The sequence below is a fragment of the Mytilus trossulus genome, chromosome 5 (genome assembly GCF_036588685.1).
Source record: "Mytilus trossulus isolate FHL-02 chromosome 5, PNRI_Mtr1.1.1.hap1, whole genome shotgun sequence".
In the NCBI taxonomy this organism is placed as follows: domain Eukaryota; kingdom Metazoa; phylum Mollusca; class Bivalvia; order Mytilida; family Mytilidae; genus Mytilus; species Mytilus trossulus.
The window spans coordinates 72367657-72384513 of record NC_086377.1 but is presented as its reverse complement, the minus strand read 5'-3'; the positions used below and the strand labels follow the sequence as shown (position 1 = coordinate 72384513).

The 16857-nt window shown below is 32.1% G+C and overlaps 1 protein-coding gene and 1 long non-coding RNA gene across 3 annotated transcripts; one reads left to right on the top strand and one right to left on the bottom strand.

Moving 5' to 3' along the window:
• The first annotated feature begins 2143 nt into the window (after window positions 1-2143).
• LOC134719145 (uncharacterized) lies at window positions 2144-7615 on the top strand. 2 transcript variants are annotated; one of them, XR_010107519.1, is made up of 3 exons: window positions 2144-2292; window positions 5311-5417; window positions 7034-7615. It is a non-coding gene; the product is annotated as an uncharacterized LOC134719145 (long non-coding RNA). The 2 variants fall into 2 exon arrangements; XR_010107520.1 differs by having other exon boundaries at window positions 2195-2297.
• A 5813-nt stretch (window positions 7616-13428) lies between these two features.
• Window positions 13429-16647, bottom strand: LOC134717453 (uncharacterized). Its single transcript, XM_063579988.1, has 5 exons — window positions 16168-16647; window positions 14696-15626; window positions 14327-14454; window positions 13785-13974; window positions 13429-13640 (listed from the first exon to the last, which is right to left on the bottom strand). The coding sequence occupies exons 1-5, from the start codon at window positions 16510-16512 to the stop codon at window positions 13561-13563; spliced, it is 1674 nt and encodes a 557-aa protein (XP_063436058.1). The 5' UTR covers window positions 16513-16647; the 3' UTR covers window positions 13429-13560.
• Window positions 16648-16857: the final 210 nt, after the last annotated feature.

Below are 16857 nucleotides of genomic sequence, written 5' to 3'. Positions count from 1 at the left end.
AAAATTAATAAAGGGGCAAAATTGAAAAAATAATAATAATTAGGAAGGGACATGTAGCAAGTCTATATATATATATATCCAACGCAGTCATAGGTTTGAACGTAGTTTTCAATTTAGACTAGTTTATATTTTTTGTTTGGGCATGTATCATATTTTCCCTCCGGTTTATATGATCCGTTCATCCTATATATTGACTCTTAAAATTCAAGAGTTCATCCTATATATTGACTCTTAAAATTCAAGAGTTAATCTTAAAATGAGGGTACTTTCTCTAAAAATGAGGGTACTTTTTATATGGCCTTCAAAATACCGTTTCGATCCCTAACATCACTGAAGAGACATTTATTGTCGAAATCCGGATATGGTGTACTAAAGAAATATTGACACCGAATGTTTGTGGCACAACATCCTGTCCACAAGTTAACAATTTTTTTTCTTTCTGTGACGTATTAAATTTATATGAGAATCCATTTTGTTACATCTTGTGATCAATTTTATTTGGCAATCGCCAATTGCAGTCAGCAGGGTTAAAGAACATCAGTTGTTCGACCTGTTAGTCAAATGCGTTTTGTTTAAATATACTTTTTCACTCTTTTGGTCTTTTGGAAAATGTTGTTAGTGCTGTTTACAGACCCTTCTACAACGAAATTTGTTTGACATGCACACGTATAAAAATTGCGGTTTTTATCCAACGCAGTCATAGGTTTGAACGTAGTTTTCAATTTAGACTAGTATTATATTTATATATATATATATTTGCGAAAGCAAATTTACAGATCTAACATTGTTGGGTTGATGTTTAGACGAGTTGTATATACATTATGTACACAGCCATGTATCACCATCATTGATGGCGATCCGATGGATACATCTGTTGTAGGGTTGTCACTGACTCAGACGTACTTATATATATATATATATATAAGTGTCTAAGAATGTAACTTTAACACACTAATGAGTGTTATAAAATTAGGTGTTATATTTTATATATTATTCACGCAATATTTCGCTAAACAAATTAGTTTCATCGGGCGTGTGCAACTATCTAGATGAAATCGGATGCATGACAAAATATATCTTTGTAGCTTGAGCTACACAAAAGTTTAACATATTGATTGATGATCTGTATAAAACAAATTTTAGCCGTTTATTGTACATAACAATTTTTCAAAAACTATAAGATGGTTTATTCCTATGGTTTCGGGTAGAACTGTTTTTCATCCCTCTCATTAAGTCCAAGAGTTTCAAGAGTACGAAGCTGATGCATCAAGAACCTTTCTCTCTTTTTTTCTCATTTCAGAGTCCCAATTTTGGTTTACCTCAATTATTTGATACGTAATACTTAATAATACATCTTATAAGGCACTAAAATTATCTTTCTCCTCGTAACAAATTGTTTTAATGCAAGAAGTAATCTATTTTAATAGATTTTCATTATACCTTTAATCGTTTATTCACATATACATGTATAATTGTTTGTATTTTACTACCATGTATAGCAAATTGCTTAATTATTCGGTCATTACCATTTATTGTAAATGCGTTTGAGCCAATAAAATATTGTCTATTGTCTTTTGTCTTTGAAAGGTGACTAATGAGTGTTAAAAAATAGGTGTTATATTTTATATATATTCACGCAATATTTCGCTAAACAAATTAGCTTCATCGGGCGTGTGCAACTATCTAGATGAAATCGGATGCATGACAAAATATATCTTTGTAGCTTGAGCTACACAAAAGTTTAACATATTGATTGATGATCTGTATAAAACAAATTTTTGCCGTTTATTGTACATAAACATTTTTTTCAAAAATTAAAACAAATAGTTGTTTTAGTTAAAGGACACCGGCCACTTCAAACAATCATTTGTAAAATAAATCGTAATGGGATGTAAACATCGTTAATTTCGTAGATAAGAGTGTAACACATATCGTATGTCTATAAAAACAGGTTGTATCAGCTTGAAATAATCCTTCTCCGGACATTGCCGATAATTGCCGACATTTAATAAGCAACTTCCCGAAGGAGTGCGTGACGTCACTTGTGTTGTTTACATCCACTAGACCACGAGAATCATACTATTTCTAACTAAAATTTAACAAAGTATACAATGGATTTCGACGGACAGGACAGCGGCGATGAGCCATTTATAACTCGCAGCGACATTAAGGTGGTTTTCCCGCAAAACCGAATAAAAAAACAGTGCAGGAGTTATTTCCCCTATCTAGATCAGAATGTGTAATGGCGGGCGACTTTTGACGTTGCAGACACAGTAACAAATGTAGCAATAGGTAAGGTACGCGTATCGCATGAATAATGAAATATATGGCATATGGTGTCTTTTTTAATATTATAATGTATTTTCACATCAGGAAATGGAAATAATTTGAGTGAAAGCTGTATTTATCAAAAGAAAAATAGCAAGCGGAGTTTAAGCTCCGCCCACCTGTTTACCTTATTTGGAAATTCAATGTAGTTGCGAAGCTTGCAGTTTGCAAGTTGGTTAATTGAAAATTACTAAAGTAGCCGTGCACTTGTCAGTTGAGATTATAACGACCTGGTTGGAGAAACTGATGAGAACAAATGGAAAATTTATTCAATATGATCCAATGTCTGGACAAAACACGACTTATCGTCGTGTCATATGTTTTCGTATGTCATATGTTTTCGTATCAACCACATTTCGTCGGTTTCGGCTGCATACGCGTACATTGTGGCGTGTTTTTCGGTTTCTATATTTAGAACAACAACACCACTACAACTTGACATATTTAAAACATATTCAACGTCGCTTTTTAAAGACGTTAGAACATATTAAATAAAACTGACCTATTTAGCCATTTTTATTTAATGTCAAAAATATGCATCACTAAAATAGCTATAAAAAAAAAATTCTGAAGGGTTAAAATAAAGTCCAGATATGTTTTTTGCAAGTCAGTTACCGGATCTTCAAGACATATGACTGTCATGTGTTTTTGGGCCGTTTTAATTACAAACCAGCGAGTTAAAATTAGTAGGGTTCTTATATAAAATGGTTGTTCAAAATCTAATTATTCAATATTTCATTTATAATTTTTTTGTATACATCCTTGATTCATGAAGATGAAACAGTCTTGACTTTTTATATTTAATCCTAAATTTTAAAAACTGCATTTTATTTTAGAAAAAATAATGTATTTTGTACAAACCAGGTGCCAATCTGAAATTAATCAAAATCTTAAAATTTCAGCACACACTTTACCAACCTAAAACTATTTACTAGTAATTTTTAGTACTGAAAAGTATTTATTTTCTTTTTTTATGATTCAAGCGATCATTAGAACCACGACTTTAGAAAATATTAATTTCCGGATTTTGTAGTCATTTCCTGTCCGTGTACTGATCCAATTTTTATTTCATACGAAAACATATGATGCCGTTTTTTTGACATACAAAAATCGCAAAGTAATCGGAAACAGTAAAAAATCGTAGTAAGCATTGAAAAAAAATCTAGATACCTTAAATTAATCTACAGGACATGCTTTTTAAATTTGAGCAAACACCGGAATAAAAACTCAACAGTGAAAACTGTAAGCAGTGAAAATTGTTATTAGTACGAAAACACATTACACGATGAAAGGTGTAATTTATCGCTTTCAGGTATTACAATCTAGAGATATATACTAAAATGCAGAGGGAATGGCTTGTGCACTGCAGAGATCAGATAATAAGGTTCCACTAAAGTCAAAATATAGGACACTTCTTAAAAATCTAAACTTTGCCTGTATCAGAGGCGGATTTAGGGGGGGGGGCAGGGGGCCCGGGCCCCCCCCTTTTTGAGAAAAAATTTGGTTGCTTATATAGGAAATCATTGAAGCGTGACTGAAGCGGCCCCCCTCTTAGGTCAGTCAGTGGGCCCCCACTTATGAAAATTCCTGGATCCGCCACTGTGTATTTTTCAACCTATAATGAATAAAGTCATAAACTATGAGAACATATTTTCCGTGTCTTTCGTATTAAAATGTGTCAAAGAGATAGCAACCCAACCATAGAACAGACAATAGCAGAAGGTCACCAACTTGTTTTCGTGTTCAGACGTTTTATCTTCTATGTTTCGTGTTTAGTAGGATGACTTGATGTGTGCTTCATGTTTCCCCTTCTTTATTTTCCATGTTTCCTGTCATACTCTTTAACTTCTCGTGCTTTTGACATACATCATGTACATGACATATTATTTTTATACAGTATTTATAATAATTATTATCAGTATTAAAATTGAATAGTCACTGCATTCACTTTCCCTCTAAAATTAGAGTACATGGATGATATCAAATATCTGAACTGTGTCCCTGTTCAGTGTTCAGCTATATATATCCCCAGTAAACAGAATCGAGCCATAATGGTATTTTTAAAATTTTCATTGCGAGACCTCATGTCCAAGAGGCAGGAAAAAAAACAATTGTAATAAAGCTGTGTATTCTGTTATAACAGACAATTGTGTACAAGCATGAACGGATGCAAATCATATCATTTATTAAATGGAAAAGGCCACAGCCTGTTTAGAAACGGTCAATTTTGACGGTATATTAAATTCAGTCTGTCTGTCTTTTCAGAATTGAATATTTTTCGTCGCATCTTTCTCAGGAAAATAACATGGACTTCTTAAATTTGGTTTGAGGGTTTATATGAGTCAGCAATACCGTGTGATGCTTTTTCATATTCATCACTCAACAAATTCCTGTGTACCTTAAAATTCTTAAAGTGTATGGGGGTATCAAAAGTGATCAGTAGCTCACAGATTCACTTGTTTGTTTTATAGTATTTTATATTTTTTGTGGGGGAGGGGGCTGGCTATTGTGAGCAGTGTTCTCAGCACTTCTAGTTAATCATAAAAATTACATTAAGACGAGCAAAAATTAGCAACATGCATATCCTGGGTTCATTTAATTTGCATTAATATAAACATTGTCATTAAAACATTTAATCCCGCTGCAAATGTTTGCACCTGTTCTAAGTCAGGAATCTGATGTACAGTAGTTGTCGTTTGTTTATGTAATTTATAAGTGTCTCTCGTTTCTTGTTTTTTATATAGATTAGACCGTTTGTTTTCCTGTTTAAGTATCTTATCTTATAGCTCTGTAATTTTATTCACTACTTGTACATCTTTGGATTTTAAATGTTTGGCTTTGAGCGTTCCTGATGAAGGTCAATCCAGACTCAGCCAGAAAAGTGCTATGGACGCATGAAATTATTGAACCTGCTGTTTTCAATTTTTCATGCTCCTTTATTTTTAAAAAAAAGTTTATAATTACATTCTCTTTTTCTTTTAGGTCACCTGACAATAACAGGATTGAGGTTACAGTATGCCATTCAAGCTGTGATGAATTATAAAGTTTGGTTTGAATTTGGAGAGCTTCATTACATGTATTATAGACAGGTAAATTGTTTTATCCTGCAATTATCTACATGATCTAACTATTGTACATGTACAATGGGACGACTCACCTGAAGGGTCCCAAGTTAAACAGAAATTAAAAACTATATATATGTCATCATTTAGGCCTTATGGCCTTCAACAATGAGAAAAACACATTCTGCCACATTGTCTTCTCTAAAAGGCGCCAAATCATAATATTGATAAACCTGTTGAAGTAGAAAACTAATGGTCTTATTTATGTGAGAAAAAAGTGAATGAACAAACAAACAAACAAACAAACAGCAACAAACAACAAGTGCTCAATTAAATATTACAGACACATACATAGTCATGGGTAATACATGTATTTGTACAAGTTTATTTTATTTACTTGAAGAAGTAAAAAAAAATACACATAACACGTATAAGTAAAAAGATAATGTTTGAATAATCTAGCCTTAATTTTCTCAAAAATTTACTTGTACAAGTAAACCATGTAAACATTTCTTTCAATCCTAAAAAAAATCCTCAAGTTTTGAGATGTGAATCATGCCTTTAATGATCATGGTGATTTTTCCCAGTTTAGCTCAATTTTTTTTTTATTTTAAGTTCAATGTTTCATCTCATTATATGAATCCATCAAAGAAATTGATTGAGCAAAGATCTTGTATATTTGTGCAAGGCCTTCAAAAATTGCTCCTTTGAGGCTTGTAAATGAGCAGTGTTGTGAAGATAACAGACAAATGGGATTTTCATTGTCTTGCAATACACTTAAATGATTGGTAAAGACATCTGCAGAGAGTACAGAATTTAAAATTCGATTAGTGCAAAGAAATCTCAAGAATTCAAGAAAAAAGGATGTAAAAGAAGTACAATGTAAAACATTCTGAATGTGTAAGGGACATAACTATGCCATTTTTTGGTTTACCCATACAACATGTACAAGTAAATAAGATTCACTTGTATAAGTATCCTACAAATTCACTTTTTTTTCCCATTCTTCAAGAATTGCAATACAATAATTAATGTACTTAATATAAATCATGATAATTTCTGAATTCAAAATGAAGTAAAATTGAGAATGGAAATGGGGAATGTGTCAAAGAGACAACAACCCGACCAAATAAAAAAAAAATAACAGCAGAAGGTCACCAACATGTAATTCCCGCACCCGGAGGCGTCCTTCAGTGTCTGTATATATATGTACGAGCAGTAATATTTATTTACACAGACATCACAGATATGCCTATAACCATAATAATAATAATATACTGAACTTGCTAGCTAAAATTTCTTGTGGATTCTTGATATTGATCATGTTGATATTGAAGTATTCCTGTCATTGTTCACATTTGGAAAAGGAGATACAAAATAATGAAGTTCAACATAATATTTAAATATTTATTACATAGTGCGCCTTATTAAAATGTGTTTGGAAAATTTTTTGTTCAAATGTTGAATGAAGACATTACTACTGGTAAAAAAGGACGAGAATTATTTTGTTAGCATTTTAACAGTACTTTTTGAAGAAGTATGTTTGCACTAACTTTTGATTACTTTTCTCATATTGAAAATTTCATTTGATATATACATTGTACATGTTGTACTTGTATTATATTTGCATTTTCATATTTCAGGGATGAAGACCTGCAGTCAGACACCAGTTAAAAGTTACTTATAACTCATCATGGCCATTATGGAAGATCTGATTAAAATTTGTCTAGAAAGCCACCAAATATGTCCATGAAAAATAGAAAAATGACAGCAATTCTACATAATGCACCGTACTAAGTAGAAGCATTGACTGTTTCAAAACCAAATAAATTGGAATTTAGTGTATTGATGCTGAAATAGAGAGGAATATTATTAATTGGACAATTTAACTTCTTTTTCATCATTATTGAAGTTGATGTATACCATCTTAAAGAGTTTTTACTTGACACATGTGACAGTTAAAAGGAATACCAAATATGCATAATAAAGGCCGTTTGGAGATTTGTGAATAGTCTTAAAATAGGAGTTTCAAAAAGGATTTCAGTTAAAATATTGTATTTCACGGATGTCAGAAATGTAATTTTTTTGTCTCTTTCATGAAATGTTTTAAAAAATCTGCAATATCTAACCAAGACGAGTGAGAGATCTACAGATAGACATATGATATTCAGTTGAACTGTAAACATGGTAAAGGGGAATTTTGAAATATTCATTTATAAGACTTCTATGAGTGTTTTGTTATTTTTATGGCAATTACAGGAAAGCGATGTAAAAAGTAATTCAATATAGATATTAATCCTACCAGAAAACTTACAGATATCATATGTACATTTCAGACATATACAAATTACATCATGTACATTGTACATGTACAAATGTAAGCATGCAATTCACTGATGCACCACCCATGTAGTTACATGTACATGTAATTATAAAAGTAAGAATATGACATACATGACATATGATTGTCAATGAAACAACTCTCAATCAGAGAACAACTAGTCATATACATGTATTAGCCACCAGAGAACAAGAAAATCATATTTTGTCATGGTTTATATTTCAATCTCATTTCATAACACAGACTATACAGGTTTACAAAATGTTCAAAAGCATTATAAAGTGTTTTGATTTCAGTTGTTGGTCATATTGATGTTGGCCTTCAATACTGAGCAAGACCTCTGTACAAATGTACAAATGTAACATCCACAGAATGTTTGAACCCAAAAATGTTGGATATTTTTCTTTGCTTGCATTTATCATGTAGTTGCTCTTTTGTACATATGTACATTAACATGTTCATATGCATTTAATTTTCTACTGGTATACATGGTATACTTGGAAACTTGTGATGGAATATTTCCACAGTATAAAAAAATCTTATATCTAGCAAGATTAGCAACTGATGTTAGATATACATGTACATCATTATATTACCATATGCATCATGTGCATAAATACATTTTACATGTACATTTGTATGGCAATGAGACAGCATTTCCAACACACAGACAGAAATTACTTTCTATATATTTTAAATTTGAATGCATCATACATGTAATTACATGTATGTAGTACAGCTAGAATTTCATTAAAAAAAAAGATGATGTGGTATAATTGCCAATGAAGTTTTGATTAACAATTAAGTTGTGTTATTTTTTGTGATTGGATCAGGTAAAGATTAACCCATGATTTTTGGTAGGCAGTACATTGTAGTTCTATAACCGTTAACATGGTTAACACGTACATACATTGTATCATTTTATGAGTTTCCGTCTGACTAATTGTCCTTTCCCCTATATCATGGAAATGGATTCATTCTGATTGATCTGACACTTCGGGATTGTGGTTATGTATAAATTATATTAAGTTAGTTAATTCTGTATTTAGATGTATATTCTGGTACATAAAATTTCTTCTATTAGGACAAAAAAGAAATACTATTTCAGTTGACTCCAATCTCAGCAGTTGATAGGAAATAAGTTTTCTGATTTTAACATCTTTGAGATGAACATGATGAACCTGAATTAAAATATTATGGCACTTAATAATGAAAACACAATTGATTGATTGTGCTGAATGTCACATAAGCACATACGACTATTTCTTTGCTGTCCATTTGTATTGGTGGACACTTTGCACAGAAGGCAGGAATTTAATATGAAATGAGCGGCAGTAAAAAATAGGTCACTATTTCCAACTTCATGATAGAATTGTATTCTTTGATGTCTTTTGAGGTTGAGAAATTAAGATGATATATTTACAAGGCTGCAGATTGAATCATAGCTATATAGGTACAATGTACACTGTACATATATACCTAAATCTGAAACACATCAGATGAGATTAAAATAAGTCGTATACAATGTATGCATCTGAAATAATTTTTGAAACTGGTATATACATGGAGTGGAAGCATAAATTATTGAGCACAAAGTTTGTTTTTTTTAAAATTTTGGGTACTCAATGTCTTATCTTTTAATCTTTACTCCAAAAGGTAGTTTGTGCAAATATTGAAACTCACACATTCTATGAAAAAAGGAATTATATCCCCAATGTTAATGCTGGTGTACAAATTTTAAAATGTATGCCTTTGAATTACAAACATAATAAAATCAGTAAAAGTAGGGCAGAATAATTTTACCAAGTAACTGTAAGGATATTAGAATAAGTCAAATACTGCTCCAGATTGGTTGAAAGGGAATATTCTGTGTAATAAGACGCAGGAAATAACTATGGAGTCCGACATAATAAAAAAAAGCAAGCCATACAAAAAAACTGGCAAATAGATGCAAAAGAATCACCAGAATGAATCTAAAAGTGACAAATCATGATTTACAATTGATACCAGTCACACTTGATAAGCAGGAGATATTCAACAAATAAAATCTCCATCTATTGATGTGATGCAGATAGGAGTTAAGTATATTTATAATTTAAACATAACCAATGACACACCCAATTTCTTTATTAATGCAGCTTTTTTCATTAAAATGTTAATGATTCACAATACACAAACACTAGAAGAGACCTAGTAGGCTAATCTATTAAAATTTATATAATGAACTTTTACTTGCAGAACGAGAACTTTACAAGCACACGAGATGCGATTCCGGATTTGAACCAAAAAAAAGGGGGAAGGCTGCATTCCCCAACACTACATGCATGTAACCCACGTATGGGGTGTATAATAATGACCTTGTAGGCTTATCTATTAAATTAATTTATATATTGAACTTTGATTTGTAGAACAAGAACTATACAAGCACCCGAGATGCGATTCCGGATTTGAACAAAAAAGGGGGAAGGCTGCATGCCCCAACACTACATGCATGTAACCCACGTTTGGGGTGTATAATAATGACCTGAATAATTATGTTTTTTGCCTTCAATAATTTAAATAGCAATAAGACAATAGTTGTTTCAAACTTCGCACAAACATATTATCAAATAAAACGCCGGTGAAAACAAAATATACACGTAGTTTTCCCGTCAGCCGATCCGACTACTAGAGGGTCTTTCAAACGCTTTTTTCGTGCATTTTAGGGCGATTATGCTACAACATGTTAGAATAATTGAAAAGTGCAGGTGCAAGAGCTATACCAACCCACTGCATGCTGGTATTGGTAGAAAGGCAACATTTCAAACTTTTCGAAAAGTGCTGCTACTAGTTATATAGCGTTCGTGTAAAAGAAATTTCACAACCCGAAGTGCCAAAAAAACAATAAATCGATTAAATTCTCCATGTTTTATTGTTTTTTAATTACAAAACCTCTAATGAAAATTAAGTGGCAGCACTTTTCCAGTAAAACAAGTTATCCTGATTACAACGAGCCCAAAATCAGGGCGATCCGATTTCATCTTGCACCTGCACTTTTGACTTTTTTGGGAAATGTCTTTACTTTCAGTTTAAAGTCACGTGACACTAGTGTATTTATATTTTTCTAAAAATAAAAGTTTGTTATATAAATAAGAATAGACCCTTTTCCCCCCGATTACTCATATGACGTGTATTTTGGCTTTTAGGGATTGATTGTCTAATACTGTCTAACATGATTAAATACTTCACATTACCAAGCCTCCTAGATGTAAACGTTTTCGTTCGTTTTTTGTTCTTCAACAAAAAAAGGGGGGTTGGCATGTATATCATACACATGTGCCTACAGTACTATACAGTCGCATATTTAACACTTCCTTACCTACATATAGAGTCAAATAAGACATAGAAACTATAAGTTTTAATTCAAAAGAAATATTCAATTGACACAATAATATTGAATTGATAATAAAATGCATCATGCTATTCTTTTCACATTGATGCATTGTAACTTTTTTTTATGAATTACTTGACAGTTTTTTTTATAAATTTACATGATAATAGATCTTACTGAGGATTTATTGTAAAATAGTCAAATCTACATGTACGTTGTACAATAAATTTCCCAGGTGTGACTGTAACCACTGCGCTGCAATGCCCACTGTGGATGAATGCCTCTGTTGAAAGGAAGTTGGTCCAGTTGCAGAAAAAATGGAAGATGAGGACCTCGATTGTATTACAGATCATGAGGGGTTCACTGGAAACTGTTTAAATAGACATGTCATTGAGGTCTCTTTGTATGACTTTGTTGAAAGGCAGGGACCAATAGACGACAATTAACCAATTCATGAGTAAGTTCAATTTAATATTGATGATTAAAAATAAATTTAACTTCACAACTATCATTTTTTATTTACAATTTTAATCAGAAACAATATAAAAAAAAAAGTCAAGACCAAGCTGATGATGAATTGCAAAAAGCTTAAGGCTAAATAAATAAATCTGAGTAAACATACAAAATATACATGTATCATCATGAAAATATGAACTCTCATCTTGATCACTTTTTTAAGCATACTGATATATCAGTTAAAATAATATCCTTGTTCAAGCTTTGAGTATCACTGTATCACTTTGTAAAAAGAATATGAATAATTTGTTTAATATGCTATTTTTTCAGATTATATAGATATGTTGCTTACAGACGGTTCACTCGTTGGATCTGGCATATACTTGGCAAAAAAAGAAGAAAGGTGATACCAGCATGTGCAGTATTAAAAATTAGGGAGGCATTCCCGTCTGAGGACTTTACTGGATTCAAATATGCCAGGCCATGATCATTTGAAAAAAAATCATTGTGGTTAAAATCTTGGTAAATTTCATGTTTCCACAAACAGAGCTTTGAAAGATAAAAACACTCGACTACATGATGTAAATTGTGGTAAATACAATTTAAATGGTGAAGAGTTATATGGAACAATGATCGAAAAACATATTTAAACAAATGTACGAGAAATGATGTCAGTTTCTAGCAAAACGACTTGTTCGATGTCTTATTAGCTCCTCCTTATCAAATTGAGGGTTTGATGCTGTTAGTGGAGGGAGTCTCTGGTATACAATGTTAAAGTCCTCTAAGGCTTCTTTAATGCTTGATAAGTTATTTCGTCTGTCAAAAGTTCTTTTCAGAAGAGCTCCAACATAATCTACAAGACAAATAGAAACTATATCTAATAGCTCAGCCTCTAATTTACATAATTAACCGTGCAAATTTATAGATGCAATGACATTACTTGGATGTGCAGTCTTCATTTTTTGAATATTAACTTTTTCGATTCCAATAGTACAAAAAGAGACTCATAATACTGTAAATAAACCAACATTATTACAAAATAAATGTCTTGCATAGTGCTTTTTATGTTTTATTATTGAACCAGAAAGTTGAACGAAATCTTACCATAATTCGCTTGAACTTTCTGCGGTTTGACAACACATTGCTCTCCTTTTTTTGCTTTAGGGTACAACTTTTTCCATTTCAGGATGCCTGCTTTTGTGACAGCTTGCTGTCTATTTCCATTCTCATTGTAATGCAATGCAGCAATATAAATTCTGGAGAAGAAGAAAAAACATTACAAAATTATTATCAAATTTTAAGATAAGGAACCTACTAAACTTTTAATTTATTGCTTCAAAGTTTAAAATTAGCCACTGATGAGTTTATGTGTATACCATGTGGTGACCATGATTACAGTACAGGTATACACCTTTCATTGATTTGTTTGGTATATGTTATTTTGACATATTGTACACAATCAATTACCTTGCTTTCATTGCATATTGGAAGAAGTGGGTGTTCTTTGGTGCATACTGGTTCACAAGAGAGTGATACACCTCGAGGCCATATGTCTGGTGCACTGGTGACAGCTTTTTTAAATCTTTTAGCAAGTATTTGCTTTCGATTACTTCCAGAACAAGTTTATGCGATTTGGAACCTAAAAATTAAAATAAAATATAATTTATTAAAACGATAATTTGGGCTAGATGCAAACGTTTAAACATATATGGCTATAAATGATGAGGCATTTTCTCAAAAATAGTTTTTTTTTAATTAGTACAAAGCCATGAAACACAACAAGTGTCCCTTTTTCATAGAACATGAAAACCATTTGTACTTAAGATATTTGTTTACCTTGTTTAAGCCAAGCTCTTTGTTCCTCAAGCTGTCCATGAATACATTGCGGAAATACATCAGACTCATGGACATGTTTATTCATGATGTGGTTTGAAATTGATGTCCATTTGTGTATTTTTTCGTTCTGATCTTCCCCACTTGATGCAGCCACCCAATATGTATGGTTAACAATGCTCTTTATCCATGGTCTTATGTCTCCTGTGTCTTTTTTTTTTGGCTCTGGTTTCCAACTTTTTTGATATTCCTGCAAGTAATGGAATAAAGAAAACATTTTGAAATGTATTTTTTATCAACAGCCTAAGAGTATTGCAGATTTATAAAATATGATTTATTCACAACTTGATAAGATAATACAATTAGTTCTAGTATGAAGTTAATTGAGTAATACCTTTTGCTATATGCCATACATCGAAATAATGATTTATTTCTGGATGGTTGTCCTTCATGAACTTCTTAATCATAACATGTCTATCTGTGACAAGTGTTGAGACTTCAATATGGTTAGTGTCTATAAGAAGGGATAAACCCCTCTTAAGTCCTTCCAATTCCATATGGGTTGACCCCTTAACTTCATTGGACTGAAAAAAATAAGCAAACACTGAAATTATTTGTCAACATGATTTATGAAAACAATAAGATTTGGGGGAAATTCTTGAAATACTGGCCACTGGACAACATCGATAAATCTGTAGTAAGTGTGTTTAACTATTTCCTTCTAAGCATTTATACAGATCTTATTTAAATCTGAAATATATATACATATAAACAATGAGATTTGGGTTATGTTCATGAAATACTTGCCACTGGACAGCAACAATCAATCCATTTTAAGAAGTATGCATGTTAAGCTGTATTTATTTGTAATCATGTTAATACAGATCTAATTTAGATTTATATTGAGAAATCCATCAAGAGTTAATTAATGCAAACCTGAACAAGCTGAATGTCCAATATTTTATTTGTGTTCAAGTCCATCAGAGTGTAACTGCCATATTTAGCACTATAACCAGGACTGTCGCACCTTCCGTCGCCACCAAGTACTACTTGTTTATCTGGACCTGCAATATTAAAAAGGGTAATGCGTGAAGATTATAACACTCTTATTCATATAATTAACAATAAAATTATTCTGTACAGAAAATATATTAACAAGATACATAATTTGACAGAGGGAGAAAATGAGGATAGAAATAAACATATATTCCAAGAATAAATAAAAAGATACGTGTATTCCAGGAAATAAATAAAAAGATATGCGAGTATATTAAAAGAGGTGACACTACGAAGAAATATACATACCTTGCAAGGAAGCTATTAGATCTGCTTGCTGGGAGTCGAATTCATAGATAACTGCACATGATGTGTATGCTGTTTGCAGTCTTCTAACCGAGCGTTCACTAATAATGCCTTTCAGTTTCATTTGATCAAACAGTCTTACAATCTTGGCTGTATTATTCCCGCTAAACATTATGGCACTTGCAAGCAAAAGATTTCCCCATGGTAGTCTTTCATGACAGTTTTGGGATTTCCACTTGTAGACGTGTCCAAAAGCACATACAGAAGATGTAGATATCATTGTCCCTCTACTGAATTCAATAATTGGAATGCATCGATTGTTACACTCTCTACATACTGATAGTAACTGAAATAGTGCTGTTTCAGAGACCATGTAATACTTTTCTTCAACTGGATCATTACATTCTTCCATTCTGTAATTGCTTGTTTCTTCCTCATCGTCAGATCCATACTCATCGTCTCCATCTTCTTCCTCGGACTCGTTATAAATATAATCCGGATCATTATCATATGCATCTACATCATCTTCATCATCATCAATCTCATCATTGTCATCCTTGTTTTGTTCGGTCGCTGCCGGTGCAAGGCTACTGCTTGTAATTTTTCCGATTATCGTTCTTGTCTTCGATGTGGCGACTTTACTTGCTGAATCAATATCTGAAGGGTTACACTGAATGCCTTTAGACTTTCTCTTGGGTTTTAATGTTTGGTTTCTTCTAGTTCTCTGCGGAATGGGATCTGTTTGATTTTTCTGTATTTTCATGTTTGTGTAATCGGTGTTAAAAGATTTTGACACAAATGTTTTTGGTATATCTACCGGAATTTCTACCTCTTCCTGAATCTCCATACTGTCAGGTGCGGGTGGCGATTCAGTTTCAGTGTCAATGGAGTCAACGGACTTATCTAATGATTCATTAAAGGCCTCTTGAAGAACCTATAGTGAAATTAAATTTTTATTTTAAAAATTGCTTTCATAAATAAATCATACATGAATGTATAAAAAAAAATATATATCCCGTAAATTCACCTTTTTGGTCGTTGTATTCGGGAAAGGACCGGGTCGTAGATTTCCTGTGGAATTGAATAATTGATATGTTTTTGTTTTCTTTAGTTAGACTCACGAAACCTTTACTCCTTTATTTTATTTTATAATAGATTTAGAATGTCAATATACGGACTTCTTCTACAAGCGACTGATTTCATAAAAAAAAAGTTTACGAGAAAAATATAAATCCCAGAAGTCCTGAACATTTTAGTATGACTTTGATAGTGTTTTATTGGATCGTAATATAATGTAAATGGATGAATATACCTTTTCATGTAAATAAAATAAATGCTTTGACAATTTTTACTTGAACCAAAACGGGAAGAAAGATATACAAATATAATAAATAATAATAATTAAAACCATACAGATAACCATGAACATATTTTTCACAAAAGTTTCGATGGATAATAAAGAGAATCAATTGTACCTGACGTTTCTGTCTTTTTTCGAAGGCCGACCTAGGCTTTTTAGGAGAAGATGGTCCTTTTTCTGCATCTACAACTACAGGAATGTCGGGCATGGCGTCATCTTTTAGAGCTGCCTTTGCACCCGGATATCCCAATTCTGAAAGTCTTTCAGGGTGCCTGCTATACTGATTTAGGGTAAAATGTTTAGAACAAATTCTGCTGTGCTTAGACGGTGTAAAATCCTGTCGTTTACAATAGTGAACCCAAGCACGATTTCTCTGAGAATCTTTCGGAAAAGTAAACCAATATATATTTTTGTCACATTGAGAATTGCTATTGCAACCGTAAACCACACAATACGGCATATTTACACTTATATTTACGAAATAAAAAATAATTACTTCTTACTTTTAAATAATTCTACTACGTGAAGACTTGCTTTTACATAAAAATAAAACATGGATGTAATATGAGACATGAATGGAACCCTATACTCATGGCATTTCTGCTTATCTATATAGTATTACCACTGAGAATATACAGCTGGTAACACAAGTGATGTCATAGCCGTGAGCCTCGTTATCATGTCTGAAAATATGCATACAAGGGCGATCAAGGCCATCTGTGTATACATTACTGATTATCACATTCCCTGATAAGAAATACACATAACAACATGAAGATATCGATTTTATTAACTATAAAGGTTT